The sequence below is a fragment of the Pantherophis guttatus genome, chromosome 4 (assembly GCF_059756535.1).
Source record: "Pantherophis guttatus breed Tessera chromosome 4, ASM5975653v1, whole genome shotgun sequence".
Classification (NCBI taxonomy): Eukaryota; Metazoa; Chordata; class Lepidosauria; order Squamata; family Colubridae; genus Pantherophis; species Pantherophis guttatus.
In genome coordinates, this window is record NC_142066.1 from 65,964,066 (window position 1) to 65,979,849 (window position 15,784).

Here is a 15,784-nt window from a genome sequence, read left to right on the forward strand (position 1 = left end):
AATTAAGGAGAGAACCAACCTAGAACTAAGAAGACATTTCCTGACATTTAGAATAAGTGGAACACTTGCTTCAGTCATTGTGAGCATTCCAACACTGGAAGTATTTAAGAAGTGATTGGACCATTTGTCTGAAATGGTATAGGGTTTCATGGGACTATAAGAACTCAAAGCTCCCTTCCAGTATGTAGGATACTGAATATTGGATTCAGTTATAGGATGACAGATTCTATGGGAATTTGAAACAACTACTGGACAATAAGAACCACACATATTCAGACAAATTACCCAGGTCAGGCTCTCTTTCACTGGATATATGAAGGATATATGAAGCAGAAGTTGAACAACAATTTATCATTTGAATTCATACAATGAACAACAGGTTGGACTCAAAGGCCTAAAGAGTTCATTCCAAATTTATGATTCTAAGTACCAGTAAGCACAGCTCTTTTTCTGTTTCTCAATGCCTCTGGAAAAAGTACAGGATGACCAAAGTAGTTTAAGATAATGAATGCCTGTAAGAATGGTTCTGTTTTAACTTCCCTAATGTTTTCGTGAATAAATTATAGATAATTAAATGCACCTGTCAAGGAACACTAGTTTGAGGTGCTTATGGAATCTGAAGCTGGTCTTCTCCGAGCACTCCATGGTATCATACGGATATGTGCACTTGGCTTTTAGCCCATCTTGTTAGAGAAGATTTTGTTTTTAACCCTAAAGATTATCCAAGGTGAAGAACTTTTATCAGTTAGCCTTGGATTTATGCAGAACTACCAGATAAGAGAAAATGACCCAGCTACTGGAGGCTACATATAATTGCCATGATTTACAAACCTACAAGAATTACTTCAGTCTGCTTCATTGTCTTCATTATGGATACAGAGAAAGATTGTATGATGTTCTCTGCAGTAGATCATAACAGAAGATAAGAAAAATTGAGACTCCTTTCACTCAAGCATTTCTCAAAATGCGTAATCCAGTAAAAAATCCATGAAATATCTATGATCTACATCATCCTTTCTAAAAAAGTCAAACAAAACAATCAATAATGAATAGGCAGTGGCTGTGTGAGTATCTGACGCACTGGGTTTATAACATTCAAGCTTAATTTCTACAAGTCCCAGAAATGAACTTTTCATTTTAGGTTCACCAAAATTAAGGTCCATTTACACATTTAAAACCAAATTTTAAATTGTTTTGCTATATGGAAATACATGAGCCAGTTTGGTGCAGTAGTTAAGGCTCTAGGCTAGAAATCAGAAGACTACAAGCTCTAGTCCCGCCATAGGCACAAAGCCACCTGGGTGACTTTAGGCCAGTCAAAGTCTCTCATTCATGGAACACAGGCACTGGCAGACCACTTCTGAAATCTTATCAAGCAAACTGAAAGGATTTATTCAAGTAGTCACCAGGAGTCACCACTCATTTAAAGGACCAACAACAACAAAAAAGGATTTATAGCTTTATCTCAGGGGTGAAATGCTCCCGGTTCGGACCGGATCAGGCGATCCGGTAGCGACTGTGGGAGGTGGTTCAGAGAACCAGTAGCGATGGTGGCACGAGGCTCCGCCCTCCCACCCAGTTGTCGTTACTTCTTGGTTTTAACCAGGAAGTAATGTGTTTTTTACCCTCTGCACATGCGCAGGTTTTGCGCATGCACAGAGGGTCTGCGCGCGCATGCACTTCCAAACCGGTAAGGAAGGTAAGTAGATTTTACCCCTGCTTTAACTGGGTAACAAAATTTGCTAGAAAATAGAATTTGTGTGCAAATTTAATTTCCCTAAAATATGAAGTATGGGATTCTTTGATCAGTCATTATCTATTCCCAAAATTTTGCTAAGAAAACTGAAGGGCTTGTCCAGCCAGTTACCAGAAGTCAACACCAATTCAAACGCATACAAAACAATCTTTTAAGTAGCAGTGTTAAAAATTATCTTATATTCTAGGAATAAATCAAAACTATCCCTTTATTTAACTGAAACATTAAACAAATCTGAACAGATAAAGTATGCCATTGCCTTATAAGTAGGGCTACTTAAGATATTTTGAATTTGAGGCAATAAGATAGCTTCAGTATATGAAATAGAAAGGGATGTTAAACGCCAACCACTGAGATTGTATGGAGTCCTTGATGGTTTTTTTTAGTATCATCAGTGTGTGAGATTTTTCCCAACACAAATGAAAGGTGTCTTAAATCTTCCATATAAGATCAACTATGTAGATCAGCAGATCACACATAATGTAATACTCAGCAACTTCCATAAGAACTTTTACATTTTTGTTGAAGGACACTTTGGCAGGAAAAAGAAATGGCTAAAAGTAGGAAGCAAATTCTACTTTGAACTCTAGACTGACAGCTAGACAGCCTGCATCACTGTCAACCTGCAGTTAATATATGTTCAATACCTTTTTATACATCTGGATGTTTATTAAATTTCACACAGAGGGTAATATATAACGATCATTTCATCACATACATGAAAAACCTGAGTCATATATGGGATGGCCATTTCTATCCAAAGGATATGAAAGTGGTCCGAAACTCAGGATGCGAGAAACAAGGTATGTGTGTGTGTGTGTGTGTGTGTGTGTGTGTGTTTAATGTATTGATACGTTGTAAAGCAAAGTCTCCACGAAGATGATCTTTTCTGGAACTCTTGACACGTATCCGTCAGGAAAAGCCCCATATGAAGAAGCAAATCTTGTAGGTCTTCTAAGGCAACCAGATATCCTGCTAGGTAACTGTATCAACCCCTGCCCGGAGCCATTCGGACCCCGCCCAGTCGCCGGCTAGAGATTCCGGGACCGAAAAGTTCGCAGCCTATCAGACACAGCCACACCAGCACGGCACTTACCCCGCCCGGCTGGGTTCCCGCGGTACCGGTTTCTCGCCTGGGAGAAATTTAGGGGAACAAGGAGCCAAAAAAAAAAAAAAAGAGAGAGAGAAAAAACGACAGGCTATACATACCCTCTTTCGCCCGCCATGCAAATGATCCGTTGTTCGTTTTTCTATAGCCCCCCCCTCCCTCTCCTCCCCCCCGGAGTGTAACAGGCATCCAGACACTCAATCTTAGCTCCTGAGCTCACCAGAAAAAGGAGAAGGCAAGAGCCGGGCTCTGGGAAGATGGCGGCGATTCTCATGGTCGAGGATGGCTATGGTTCGAGACAGAAACGGACAAGCGATGAAATCTCTCCCCGGGGGCTCCGAAAAAATTCGCACAGCAGCAGCAGCAGGAGGAGACAAGTCCTACCAACAGACGAAGGGAGAAGACCGACCTCACTTGCACTTCCACCACCAGCCTGTCCCATGCATAACTTCCGAGTTTGAAGGGCAGCCTCGCGAGGGACGCTGGGTAGTGTAGTTTTGTAGTTTTCTTCTTCGGCTATTGGTTTGTAACTCGGAGGAGCACCCTCTGTGGCCACCGACGGAAGTGGCTTTTGCAGGAGGAAGTTTGCAATTTTGATTCTTGAAAACGTTGCTAGGTAAGTTTGTAAAGTTTGTTTTTAAGTTTTCTTGATGATTGGGATGACGAGTCAGGGTGAGGTTATTCTTTTAGCTGACAAAAAAAAAAAAGAACCCCTTTAAATCCTCTATCTTTTGTAAAAGGAGAAAAATAGGACTAGAAAATAATAAACAAGAGGCGGGTAAACTGTATAACGGAGAAGGATGGAAACTGATACATTTTCTTATATTCACAGGCCTATTTTGGTTGCAAGCACTCAGCGTTGAGGATATGAGTTATGTTGTCATTCTTTCTTTGTTTATAATCAACTTCAGAATTTTTACTTCTATTACAAATGCACTTAATTTTGTCATTACAGGAACTTTTTAAATAGATGGTAGCAAACATAAAATTTTGAATCTTAATATTAGATTTATTCTGGAAATTAAGGACACATTGTATCAGTTTTGGATTTATCTCATTCTTCATTAGTGTTTTTTATGTTTCTATAACTACCAGCCACAATTTTTTAAATAGAATTGTATGGGGAGCAGACATATACAGGTAATCTCCAATTTATGACCTCAATTGAGCCCAAAATTTCTCTTGTTAAATGAAACATTTGTTAAGTGAGTTTTGCCCAATTTTACAACCTTCCTTGCCACATTTGTTAAATAAATCTCTGCCATTGATAAATTAGTAACCCAGTTAAGAGAATCTGGCTTCCCCACTGACAGTACTTGTCAGAAGATTACAAAAGGTCATCACATGACCCTGGGACACAGCAATAGTCATAAATATGAACCAGCTACCAAGCATCTGAATTTTGATCACATGCAAAGGAGATGCTGCAAAGGCAAACTCTGAAAAATGATCATGTCATATTTTCAGTGCCATTGTAACTTTGAATGGTCACTAAATGAACTGTTGTAAATGAGGACTACTTGTATTTGTAGGGCTATTGTTATTCTTTACTTATATACTTCTATACAAATCAAAAAGACTCAAGATGCTTTGCCCTAAAATGGAATAAAAACCATAAGAATGCAAAAGTTATGAACATGAAGTGGTGCTATTTCCTATGCTATAGGGAATAAACATAGAATAATGCAATAGGAAAGCACATTAAAAACAATTTGAGGTTTTAAAGAAAGACATGATGAAGGACAAGCCTTTGTGAGGGCTTTTTTGTACGTTCATGAAATAGGTCAAATTAAGATTTAGTAATTGCTGTTGTAGACAAGCTTCTTGGGACTAAGGGCCCTGGGGGAAACTACATGTGGAAGCAAAAAAATTAATGATATAATCAGAAAGAAGGCATGCCTGTTAGTAAGTTTATTGTGCTTTCTATACAAAATAAGAATCTTGGAACTTGCTAAATGACTATTTAACTGTTTTACAAAGTAGGTGCAAATTATTAACATAGCTTTTTAAACATGAAAATAATAATAAATGGTTCAGTGTATTTAGATATCACATTAGTGATTGCTTGGTATTTTCCTATCATATGCAACCAACAGAAAGTAAATATATAGATTACTTTTCTGGAATATGTGGAAACGTAGTTGTAGAATACAGGATTCTTCAAAAAGGATTCAACTACAATAGAGGCGAATGCCAATCACCTAGAATTTTTTGCAGCCCTAGAAAGGGCATTTAAAACCACCAAACTCGCCACAGAGATCCCAAAAAACATTAGACAAAGCATCATTCCACAGATCAGAAGAAGACAGGAACAGAATCAACTTACAACAGAAGACAAAGCAGCCCTCAGAAACCTAATAAAGGATCAGATCATCATCATCCTACCTGCAGACAAAGACCAAACCATGGTGATTATGGACAGAGTGCAATACCTACAAAAACCAAAACAAATACTGGAGGACAAAGAAACCTACATTCCTGTGAACACCATTAGAAAGAAAAACTAGACAACCAGATCAAGAAAACCCTCAGTGAGGCTTCCGGTTTGGCTTCCGTCGCTGTCAGTTGGTCTCCTGGGACCGCCAGCCCCGTCGCCTGTAAAGAGCCGCCTTCACAGCTGAAAGGCGGCTCAAAAAACTCCATTTCCTTAAGGAAATGTGAGACAGAGCTGGCGAGGGCAGGTAGAGCCCTCTGCGAGGTCCCCAGAGTTTTTGTTTTACTCTTGGGAACGAAGCAGGATGAGGCTCCCTATTTTCCTCCCGGGCTTCGGGAGAACTCTGCTTCTTGCAGAGCCAGGCGACGGGACCAAGCCTTTTAATGAAAATTAACAGATTGTTCAAACCAAGAGGATGAGATCTGGACTTTGGACCCTAAATTGCAAGTATTTTTAACAATTTTATAAGCGATTTTTAAAAGTGAAGGAAAAAAAGTTTAAAATGGCGACTGCTGAGGCTTGAGAAGAAGAAAGCTGAAAGCGAAAGTCCTTCGGCCTGAATAGTTTAACAAGCTACAAAGTAGCAGAAATAATAGCGCTGGCTAGAATTGAGAAGAAAAATTTCTATTCTATGTTTCTCTCTTCTTGGAGATTTGATATTGATATTGTTTGGAGAGAAGTCTTTTTTTTTTTAAAAAAAAAGAGTTTGTCTGTGTGGCAGGATGGCGTTAAAACTGACAAAGCCAGATAATCAAACTGTGGGGGAGGGGGTTCCCCCATTTATAAATCACATGAACAAGTTGTGAGCTTGCAGACGCAGAAAAACGGCTTTACAGAGCTAAGGGAATTTGTACTGGAGGAAATGGCAAGACATGATAAGATTGTGAATCAGAACCTTGAGAATTTTAGACAGGAAATTAAAGAGTTGGTTCAACAAAAGTATGATATCCTGAAGCAACATATGAAAAGTTTCTTAGATATAATTATGAAGATGGATAATGAGTTCAATTTAGAAATTGAGTCTAATATGAAGGAAGTTGATCATAAGATTTATAACTTGGACAATAAAATACAAAGAATTGAAAATGATTTAATAATGATACAAGAAAAAAGCCCAGAAGCAGAGCTTAAACAGTTTAAAAAAACAAAGGAAGCTGACTACAAGCCTTACAATGTAGATAATATAAAAAAAGAATTGAAAATGAAGCCACAATGATGCAATTCAGATTCATGGAATTTGCGGTCAGAATAAGGGGAATACAGAAAGATAAAAGACAAGATTTGAGAAAGGTGTCTGCTGAGGTTCTGGCTGGGATTTTAAAGGTTAGTCCTGAAGAGGTATCCTGCAAGATCGATAAGGCTTACAGAGTTAATTCCTGGGTGGCAAAACAAAGGCAGTTGCCTAGAGATGTGGTGATCTACTTTACTGATAAAGAAATAAGAAATGATATCGTGCAAAAGTCTTTTAATTCCACTCTTGAAATGCACGGAAGGAAGATTTGGATATTTAAAGAGCTGCCATCCAAGATGTTAAAAGACAGAAAGAATTTTTGGATTTTTGGTGACTGAGCTAAAAAAACAAAACATCCCATTTAGGTGGGATGTTCCAGTTGGTATAATATTCAGATATCAAGGAGAAAGCTATCAATTAAATACTGTTGAAAAAGCGGAAGAATTTTACTATAAGGTTCTTAAAATGGGTTCAACATCTCCATGTATAACACACGAGAGGAATGAAGAAAAGCAAAATAAACAAGAGATTGAAATTCAGGCTAAGCAGATGGAGGTGGAGGTAATGGAAAAACAACAAGCTATTGAGGCTTTTGTGGATGATTCGCTTTTGGATTCTCCTTCAGAGGTTACAGCTGGACTATCTATAAATACAAGAGAGGCAGCTTTGGATTCTAATGTGATGACTTATCAAAGTTCAGACCAGCATGAAAATCAATCACTTGATACACAACTCATAGAAAGGCAACCAGGATGGAGATCTAAGCCACAAAAAGTTAAGAAAAGAAGAAGCAGGTCCTACAAAAATAAAAATTTTTAGACTAAACAACAGTGTAATGCCAGTAACGTAAGAGACGATTGAATATATGAAAACATAGTTGAGGCAAAGTATTGGTTTATACTATTTTGATGAGAGTGACAGACCTCTGCAGTGCTGTACTTTTGGGATGTGGAAGATGGCCTTAAATTGAGTGGATTGGAACTTTCTATTTTGGACTCTTTGACAAATGGATTACGTTTATGTTGAGCTATAAGGCAAGAGAACTATGGGATTGGGGCACGCAGAAGATCTGGTTGTTACCCCAATACCGTGGTTGGAATTAATAATCTAGATGGAAGACATTATAGACGACACTATATGGAATATAAACATAAAGTCACTCGGGTGGTTTTTTATATATGAAAACATTTACTATTGATGGGGGCAGATGGTAACTGAAGATACCGAACATACTGTTGGAATTAGGATGTGATGTTACCCTAACATGGGTAATGGAATTAATAATCCAGTTGAGAGACATTACAGAAGATATCATATGGATTACAAATTTAAAGTCATTTGAGGATTTTATATATATGTAAATATTTTTTTTTTAGTGGTGTGGGCAGAAGAATAAAGATATTGAAAATATTAGGTCTGGTAGACCTGTAGGAAAGTGGGTGGAGATAGGTTAGTTTATGGATTGTCTAGTTTAGGAAGGGATGTTATGTTATATCAATATATGTAAAAGATTTGAATCAAGAGATATATGTATGGGGGAGGATGAGTTGAAATTGCTAAATTAGGATTTATTATATAATTTTATAGCTGAATGTTGCCTTGAAATGTATAGTATAAGGGGGATATAATAATATTGTTAGAAGGGTGGAGAACTGATTGTTTAGTTTAGGAAAAAGGATGTTATGTTATATTAATATACATAAAAGATTTGAATTAAGAGATATATGCATGGGGGAGGAGGAAATGGATAGATAATGAGCTGAATAGATGAAATTGCTAAATTATAATTTATTATATAATTTTACAGTTGAATGTTGCTTTGAAATGTATAGTATAAGGGGGATATAATAATATTGTTAGAAAGAAAGGGTTAGTATGTGGGGGGTGGAGTAAAAGGATGGTAAAATATTATATAATCTGTTATTAACTTGGGTTTTATTTTGGAGAAGCCACAGGGGGAGGGGGAGGGGGGGTTAGGGAGGAGGGGGGAAAAGGGGGGAAAAATTCGTATTTGAAAAACTTTTTCAATTAAAAAAAAAAAGCCCTCAGTGATCTCATTAAGAAAGGCCAAATTACCAAAGAGGAACAGTGGCAAATGAGAACAGTGGATCCATCCTCCCACACTTCTATGGACGTCCCAAAATACACAAATCTGGCATACTCTTCCATCCAATCGTATCTCTACCAGGGACCCCTAAATACAACGTTACAAATGAATTAACAGAAAAGCTTGGGCATCTCACAAGAAGAAGCCAACACTCCATCTCCACTACAGCATCTTCAAACAATCAGGGATGTAATTATAAATGAGGATGAAATCATGATTTCATTTGATGTCATAGCCCTGTTCACGTCTATAGATCCAGAATTAGCCAAAGAATCCATGACCACATTGCTTCACAGTATACCTGACTTAATTAAATACACAAAGATCGAAATACCAGGATTATGGATCTCATAAACCTCTGCTTAACTACATACTTCCAATTTGATGGCCAAATTTACCAACAAATTGAAGGGACACCTATGGGATCACCACTTTCAGGACTTATAGCGGAGTTCGACATGTGTCTAGAAGCTATAGCACTTCACAAATACAACTGAAAATATGGTTCAGATATGTAGATGACACCTTCACCATAATAAAAAACGACAAAGAATACTCACAGAACCATCAATAACATTTTTAAAGGAATCCAATTTACTAGAGAAGAAGAAAACAACTTTCCCTTTCTGGATATCCTGATCAGCAGAGACCACAATGGCAAACTAGAAATGCAAGTCTGCAGAAAAACTACCCATAACCTGATGCTCCACTGCCAAAGCAACAATCCAACCTCCCACAAGAGAAGATGTGTAAGGACTATTTAGATGACCCCAACATACTGCAGCAACCCAGAACAGCAGAAAAAGGAAATAGAGCATCTCTACAACACATTCCAACAAAATGGATATCCATGCAACTTTATCAAAAAGTCCCTGACTACTCGATCCAATACAGCATAACCAACACAAACTCTGCAAAGAATTACATTGCCATACATCAAGAATATCTTAGAAACCACCAAGAGACTACTATAACCACAAGGAATCAGCATAGCACACAAGCCAAATAAAGCCCTTCAAAACATCCTAAGCAAACCAAAAGACATAGCAACCCCATAAGAAAAAAACAGGAGTTATTTACAACATACAATGTAAGAACTGCAACAATCACTATGCAAGACAAACAGGCAGAAGACTGGCAGAACTCATCCATGAACACCAACTGGCAGTCAGAAGACATGATAAAAATAATTTCACAACATATAGATGGATTTAACCATAGTTTCAATTGGGAAAATTTGACTGTCCTAGGCTGGGCCAAAGAAAAAAATGCCAGGGAATTTCTAGAAGCCTGGCATTCTGGCAAATCAGCTACCAATAGATACATATACATTAACAACATCTATAGATTATGCAAAAGAGACAATCAACTACCCCAAAAGAGAACAAAAAGACTTCAGCACTTCTCCACCAGTAATCAGCATCTAGATCAGCATAGATTAACTCCAAGGTTAACTTCAGACCAACAACCAAGTAAGCAATATCCCAATCAAGAAACTGCCAAAGAGCCATCAGTAAACAGCCCAAACAAAGAATCTCTAAGACCACCCACACTGACACAGACAAGCAAGTCACCAGAATATAAACTGACTGCAAATAGCACTCCTTACAAGCACTGATGATGTTACCTAGTTTGAGTAACGAAATGTCTGCAAGAAAAAAAGCAAAGTCAAAGAGCACCAAGCCCTCATTTCAACTCCGAGCTACAAATATTCTCCTTTAATGTAGTTGTATTTGGGAGTGGAAAAATTGAGCTCTGCAAATCTAGCACAGATAGTTGAAGCTTCCTCTCCTGTTTGTCTATAAATAAGAGATCTTTGGCTTACTGCCTTCTTGAATATTTTAAAAGGAACTCAGAATTTCTGTATTCATACAGATTTATTTATTTATTTATTTTATTCACATTTATATACAGATCATCTGGTTGTTTCCATTACCTGACCACAAGTCCAGTGGTGGGTTGCTACCGGTTCTCCCTGGATTGGGCGAACCAGTAGCAGCGGTGGGAGGATCCACCCATCCACCTGGACGTCTCTGCGCAGAAGCTTCTGTGCATGCGCAGAAGCATTGTGCGTGCGCGTGAGCATGTGCATACTCACGAGCGAAGCAGTAGTGGCCAAAATTGAAACCCACTACTGCACAAGTCGGTCAGTCATGCTATCTTGGGATCCACCTGCTTGCTGGTCGTAAGAATCAGTCCAGTTCAGGAAACAAAAAATGTCCAATAATGCAAGGAATATGTTCTTTTTGGATTCAACATTCTATCCCTCTTTATACAATGGAAAGGACACTACATTGAGCTTACTAATAAATATATTCTACCACATACTTCAATGTGTATTACACACACACACACACACACACACACATATATATGTATGTGAATGAACACTATCTTTCACCAATACAAGAGAAGCCTTTAGTTCCTTAGACATTACCCTCAGCCAGAGGTGGTATTCAGCCAATTCGCACCAGTTCACACAAATCATTGTGGAAATTTGGCCAAGGTCACTGAACTGGTAGTGATGGCCGACTGGCCACGCTCCCGAACTGGTCCCCCGGTCATCACTTGCTCACACCGCCTGCCATGTTCGTTGCCACCATGTTCTTCGCGTACACCCATCCCATTGCCTTGCAAGTCCAATGGGATGCGCATGCGCAAAGAACATGGTGGCAACGGCCACAGCTTTTTCTGTGACCTCTGGCACTTTTCTGTGGCCAGCCGCCACTTTTTTGCCAGCCGCTTTCCAGTAGTAGCGGCTGGCTGAGGGCCACCAAAAACTCCAATAAGCTTGCCTTCCAAACTCTGGATCAGCTGCCGTGGAAGGTAAGCAGCCCAAACAAAGAGATGATGGTGAGGGAGGAAGCGGGGCTAGGGCCGGGGCTGCTAAAGAAGGGGAAACGGGTGTGACTGGCAAAGGGAGGACAGCGGTAGATAGATGGAAATTCCAAAAATTTTCCTATCTTTTCCTGTGGACATGGCTAGGCGGGGGGGGGGTCATGTGACTAAGTAGGCATGGGCATGAGTGACGTCAAGTTGGCCATGCCCACTGAGTCACATGCCCCGCACCTAGCCATGCCCACCAAACCAGTAGCAAAAATTTTTGAAACTCACCACTGCCCTCAGCTTATTTTTGACCTACTGAAGTATTACACACCTTATTTTTGGCATGACCTTGGTAATGGTGTTGAATTGCCTTTACTTGTACACAATCTGTCTGACAATGACGGAGTTCAAACTCTTTGAAAATAGTTTTGTAATCTTTTCCAACTAAAGAAATATTCTTTGTTCAAGTAACTTATTCTTAGTACTATATACACTTGTGCATATCTGTGTTATGAAGTTCAGACTTTGATAGTGAATGCTCTTTAAATAAGACAAGACCTTCCCCAAGCACATTTGATTCTCATTCCATTGACTAAAACACATTTAAAAAGTTTCCCTTCAAATGAACTGATAATCGTAGAGAGTCTCTTGCTTTTTTCCAAATATCGGTATGCATAAATATATAACTTTGGATCATTATTGAATAAATAAATCTAATATTTTTGACTCATTTGTTGAATGGATTCTTTTTGTCTAGGACTTGCATGAAAATAAATAACATTTTAGTTCATTATTTATGCAAAATTCAAAACTTGTAAGCACCATTCTATCAAAAAAAGTACTCCGGAAATTGTTTTCACCAAAATATATTAGTTTCAATTTGTGAAAAAATTACTAGAATTGTTACTGTAACTATGCATTTTTGAATTTTTCAGAAGTATGAATGATTCTGAAACATGGCTGTTCAATGGTTCCTCATTAGCATCTCAAGTTCATGCTGCTGCTGTTAATGGACATAAAAGAGCTCTCCTAAAACAAATATCAGGTAAAAGTATTCAGATTATATTATACTTTAGCTCATTTGTTTATGTTTAATCATTTAAAAGTTCTCTTTTAGTTTTATCTGTAAACAGATAGACTAATAAAGAAAGTAGAAGGTTTATTGCACACTGCTATATGTGCAGTATGCAATTTAAAAGTCCTATAATATATAGACTGTATTTCATTACTGATTTGATTATGGTAGACATATGAAACTTGTGAGAACATTTATGGGCACATTTATTTATGGGGTTTGTTACTTATCTTTTTGATCACCATTTTGTTTCTTATCAAGTATACATTATACTTGATCTTATTATGTTGGCAGTTCTTTTGTGTTGGAGCCCATGATGTTAATTCAGACTTCTAAATGTATTTTCCATCAGAATATTAAGAAGCCCACAAGGCTACTATTTTTCAACAGTAGAAACAATTGACTCTCTCACTATTATATGTCTCAATTGTGAGAGAAAGTCAATTTATAAATTACCTCATAGTTCTGGCATAGTGAATCCTGCTCTGAAAAAAGTACTTACACTTAAGGTCATCACTGATTCTTGATTCTATCTGAAAATAAGTGAAGCAGAAATATTGAATTTTTCCACCCTTTTTAAAGAATGTCAGAATAATATCCCTTTATTAGACTAAGGAATATGAAGTAGAGATGCAATTTTTCAGATTATTTTTATTAAAATACAGAAGAATATTTTGAGTTGAGAACTGCAATCTTATGATTTTTCAATGGACCAAGGAGTATGGTGACATCAATGGGAAAGGGGAGGGGGCAGAAAAAAATTATTACCTTGAAGAAGTGGATCTTAAGGTGAAAATAGAAGTATCTTTATATAGATTTGTAGTTTCAAAACTACATCATTTTAAACTCTGCAAAATGAGAAAAAGTTTGCATCTCTACATCTGTTCCCTGAGTGGTACAGGTGAAATTGTCAATGTAATGACCCTTTATCTGGAAGCTATTTGGATCTGCATAGGGCAGAAGAGATTTCTGCTCAATCCTAACAAGACTGAGTAAATGTAACTGTTTGGACCCCCTGGTTTGAAATTATTAACATCTTTGGTCTTGGATGGATCTTCACTCCTCCAGTCAAAACTAGTGTAAGGGTTCCAAATAATAGTCCCATAGCAAGCAAAACTTTGAGGCAGGTGAATTCCTCAAATAATAGCTTTCACCAGATCTGGTGAAAATCAACTCTGAAGGTTCCTGCAGTTTTCACCTAATTAAAAGAGAAAGTTTTCCCACAGCCCCAAATAATCAGTCACATGGTCCAATCAAGACACTGTCTGGTTGTCTGGTGACCTCACTCCTCCTTCCACGGTCCAGGTGTGAGAACTTCCTCGGTTCCCAAGAGAAAGTATTTTAATTTGGCTACACAACCTAGCTATTTCTAATCCCCACTCCCTATCCCTCAGCTCCAGTGTGGCAACGCTGAAGCTCCAAGATGGCTTCAGTCAGGTCAGCTTCAGGGTTGACAACTAGTGTGCAATCAGGGGTCTCCTCTGCATTTGGACTTGCACCTTCAAAGAGAAGGTGGCAGGTGTGTCCATAGATTCATCTTGTATATTGGTTGCATGATTTCTTCAATAAAAAAAATCCCTTTGGATAGTCATTCATGCCCTAATCACCTCACGATTAGATTATTGCAATTGCTCTACATGGGGCTACCCTTGAAGATCACCCCAATACAAGCAATTCAAAATGCAGAAAAACAAGCTGTAATAGGATGTAGCCATATGTTACTACTACATTGCTAGATACATTGATTTTTAAATGTTTCTTTAAAAATTTTAATTGTAATATATGTTCTGAATTTAAATCCAGAGTCATTCGCTGAGATGGGCAGCTATAGAAATTGAACAAACAAACAGGCTGTCAGTTGGCTTCCAAGTGCAATTCAAGATGCTGGTTATTACTTATAAAACCCTATATGATGTTATAAGGTCTGGCTACTGAGAGATCATTTATCTTCTAATGACTCAGTACATTCCAGGAGAGTGAATATGCTTAATGCCCTGTCCATTAAATATTGCCATTTTGTGCGAACTAGGAAGGATGCCTTCTTTGTTGTGGCTTCTACCCTCTGAACAGCATCCCCCACTCCCAGAAATAAGAATGAAATCTTTGAAAACTGGCTTTGGTCCCAGGCTGGGGCTGATGTCTGTTATTTAATGACTCCTGTTTTAAATTTCAATTTATTATTATTACAGACTTAGACCAGAACAAATAAAAGCATTCAGTATATACATTTAAAAATTTTAGTATAAAATAATAAATAACAATTAAAATCTATAATAAAATCCAGTGTCAATTATACATGATCTGACTATTTGATAGTTGCAATCCCTAAATTGTGTGGTCTGTTGTAGGTTCAATGCTAAAAGGGAAATGACTAAGCAGTGCAAAGGGTTAGCCACAGTTGTTACATAATGTCGCTATGGTGGAGAAAACATGTATTTGCGATGAATCCCCAGTGCTGCTGCGCAGAATCTGGCCACTTGTTCTGTAGTTATGAACTGTTCATCCTTACGCAGCCACTGAAGATAGGCAGTGTTGGAACGGCCAGGAAGATTCTGGAAAAGATAATCAAGCAACAAATCAGCAAACACTTAGAGGCAAACAAAGTAATAACCAAAAGTCAACATGGGTTTGTCAAAAACAGATCATGCCAGACAAATCTTATTGCATTCTTTGACAAAGTGACAAAATTAGTGGACCAGAGGAATGCTGTGGATATAATTTACTTGGACTTCAGTAAGGCATTTGATAAAGTAGACCATAACCTACTACTTTATAAGATAGAAAAAATGTGGGTTAGATGAGCCTTGGTGGCGCAGCAGACTAAAGCATTGTTAAATAACACCAGCTGCCTGCAATTACTGCAAGTTCAAATCTCACCAGGCTCAAGGTTGACTCAGCCTTCCATGCTTTCAAGGTAGGTAAAATGAGGACCCGGTTTGTGGGGGCAATAAGCTGACTTTGTATAAAAAAGAACACCGCTTAGGGCGGGGCCGAAAGCCCTAGTAAGCAGGTATATACAAAAGTATGAAGGCTATTGCTTAACGCATTGTAAGCCGCCCAGGATTCTTCAACATCTTCATCAATGATTTGGACAAGGGGATAGATGGGAAACTCATCAATTTGCAGATGACACCAAGCTGGCAGGAATAGCCAACACTCCAGAAATAGGCTTAAGATACAGAAGAATCTTGACAGACTTGAACATTGGGCGCTATCTAACAAAATGAAATTCAACAGTGAAAAAAGT

At 38.1% G+C, this 15,784-nt stretch overlaps 2 protein-coding genes across 5 annotated transcripts in view; one reads left to right on the forward strand and one right to left on the reverse strand.

The window, feature by feature from the left end:
* Positions 1 to 3,323, reverse strand: part of ERP44 (endoplasmic reticulum protein 44) — an 88,135-nt gene extending 84,812 nt beyond the window's left edge. The window contains exon 1 of one of the 2 annotated variants that reach the window (XM_034416384.3): positions 3,085 to 3,323. Coding sequence is in view for 1 of the 2 variants with exons in the window: in XM_034416383.3 (XP_034272274.1) it covers positions 3,085 to 3,138 (54 nt within the window). In the remaining variant the exon portion in view is untranslated. The remainder of the gene's footprint in view (positions 1 to 3,084) is intronic. The other variant, XM_034416383.3, reaches the window with a different exon arrangement.
* The window catches only part of INVS (inversin), an 85,369-nt gene continuing 72,889 nt past the window's right edge, over positions 3,305 to 15,784 (forward strand). For all 3 annotated transcript variants that reach the window (XR_015733879.1, XM_034416385.2, XM_060691785.2), the window contains exons 1-2: positions 3,305 to 3,480; positions 12,398 to 12,507. Coding sequence is in view for 2 of the 3 variants with exons in the window: in XM_034416385.2 (XP_034272276.1) it covers positions 12,402 to 12,507 (106 nt within the window). In the remaining variant the exon portion in view is untranslated. The remainder of the gene's footprint in view (positions 3,481 to 12,397; positions 12,508 to 15,784) is intronic.